The sequence below is a fragment of the Hesperophylax consimilis genome, chromosome 14 (genome assembly GCF_061612785.1).
Source record: "Hesperophylax consimilis isolate HC1 chromosome 14, BYU_Hcon_1.0, whole genome shotgun sequence".
Taxonomy (NCBI): domain Eukaryota; kingdom Metazoa; phylum Arthropoda; class Insecta; order Trichoptera; family Limnephilidae; genus Hesperophylax; species Hesperophylax consimilis.
This window is the reverse complement of record NC_142849.1, coordinates 16,280,303-16,281,897: the sequence shown is the minus strand read 5'-3', so window position 1 is coordinate 16,281,897 and position 1,595 is coordinate 16,280,303. Positions and strand designations below refer to the sequence as shown.

Here is a 1,595-nt window from a genome sequence, read left to right as displayed (position 1 = left end):
GCGGTTTGTTTATATTAAGAGTACGCACGAACACCAGAAATATTATAAACAAATGCCAGACCTGTAAACACTTGAAATGTAGGTCACAAACTCCGTTAATGGGTCAGCTGCCTGAAGGGCGCCTGTCACATAACAATCGACCATTCACTCATTGTGGTATTGATTATTTTGGGCCCTTGCAAATAACGATTGGTCGACGCCGAGAAAAGCGTTATGGTGTATTATTTACATGTATGACCACTAGAGCAGTACATCTTGAACTGGCAGGATCTCTCAGTGGTGATTCTGCGATTTTGGCTATCAGACGTATGTCTGCACGTCGAGGACACCCTACTGCATTTTATTCAGATAATGCAACCAATTTCCATGGTGCAGATAAAGAGATGCGAGAGGCAATAAAACATTTGACGAAAAATTCGAAATTACATGACGAATTAACAAAGAACAGAATTAAATGGAACTTCATTCCTCCAGCGTCACCACATATGGGCGGAGCATGGGAACGCCTAGTACGCTCTGTTAAAAAAGCGCTAAACGCGGTTCTGAGGGAGCAATCGCCGCGGGAGGAAACTCTCATCACCGCGCTAGCGGAAGCAGAATTTTCAGTAAATAGCAGGCCACTTACGCACGTATCGGTGGATCCACGAGATGAAGAGGCACTGACGCCGAACCACTTCCTCATTGGTTCTGCCGGAACAAGGCCTCATCTTGCCTTCTATAAAAAAGAAGATGATGAAATATGCTTGCGTAAACAATGGCGCGTAGCTCAAAAACTAGCAGACATGTTCTGGAGGCGATGGCTTAAAGAATATCTACCAACTTTGGCCCAGAGACCCAAGTGGCAGACTCCAGCGAACCCCATTAAAGAAGGAGACTTGGTATTAATAATGGATCCAACTACACCAAGGAATACCTGGCCGAAGGGAATCGTCACCGAGGCCAAGCCCGCAGCAGATGGACAGGTGCGAAGCGTTCGTGTCAAAACAGCTACCGGAGAGTACATTAGGCCTGCTGTGAAAACCATAGTTCTTCACGCCTGAAGAAGACACCTTACTGTCCGTGGAAACTATTAGGCGAAAAATACTTTTTCACGTTGGGGGTGTACCGGACAGCAGGCGGATGGACATAATCATTAAAATAATTAAGGAAATGAATATTTACTGTTATCATGCAACTAACGATGCCGAATCCCTTTTGAAGCTTATCACCGGACACGTATCATGTGTCAAATGGGATTTAACCGTAGTAATTAAAATTTAGTTATTTTTTTTATTGGTTCCTTAATGCTCTCATGCATCCTGTTTAGAGATAAGAATATTTGATGTACATTAACACGTGTTCAATTCGAACTCAATAAATATGCAAACAACTGCCACAATTAGTCAGTTGTCCGACGACATTCGCAAGTTGTGTTTCTTTGTAAACCCTTACCTAAGGTACCCCCCAGAGGAAAACCGGCGTTTACAGTCGATGTCACTGGCGTAAGTGTCCAGTACAATGGATATAAAAAGGTTTCAGAACGACATCATAATAATATGCCTAACTAATCACTAAAATGAGGATATTATTAAAATTATGATGTCATATCACCACAA

The 1,595-nt window shown here is 42.8% G+C and overlaps 1 protein-coding gene across 1 annotated transcript; it reads left to right on the top strand.

Annotated features, from left to right (window-relative positions):
* Positions 1 to 485: 485 nt before the first annotated feature.
* On the top strand, positions 486 to 1,040 carry LOC149417975 (uncharacterized). The gene has a single exon (XM_089639876.1). It carries the CDS (start codon positions 486 to 488, stop codon positions 1,038 to 1,040), a length of 555 nt encoding a protein of 184 aa, XP_089496002.1.
* The last annotated feature ends 555 nt before the right edge of the window (positions 1,041 to 1,595 follow it).

Excerpts from the sequence above, each read along its gene's own strand:
- LOC149417975 (XM_089639876.1), top strand. The coding sequence starts at position 486 with ATGGGCGGAGCATGGGAACGCCTAGTACGCTCTGTTAAAAAAGCGCTA.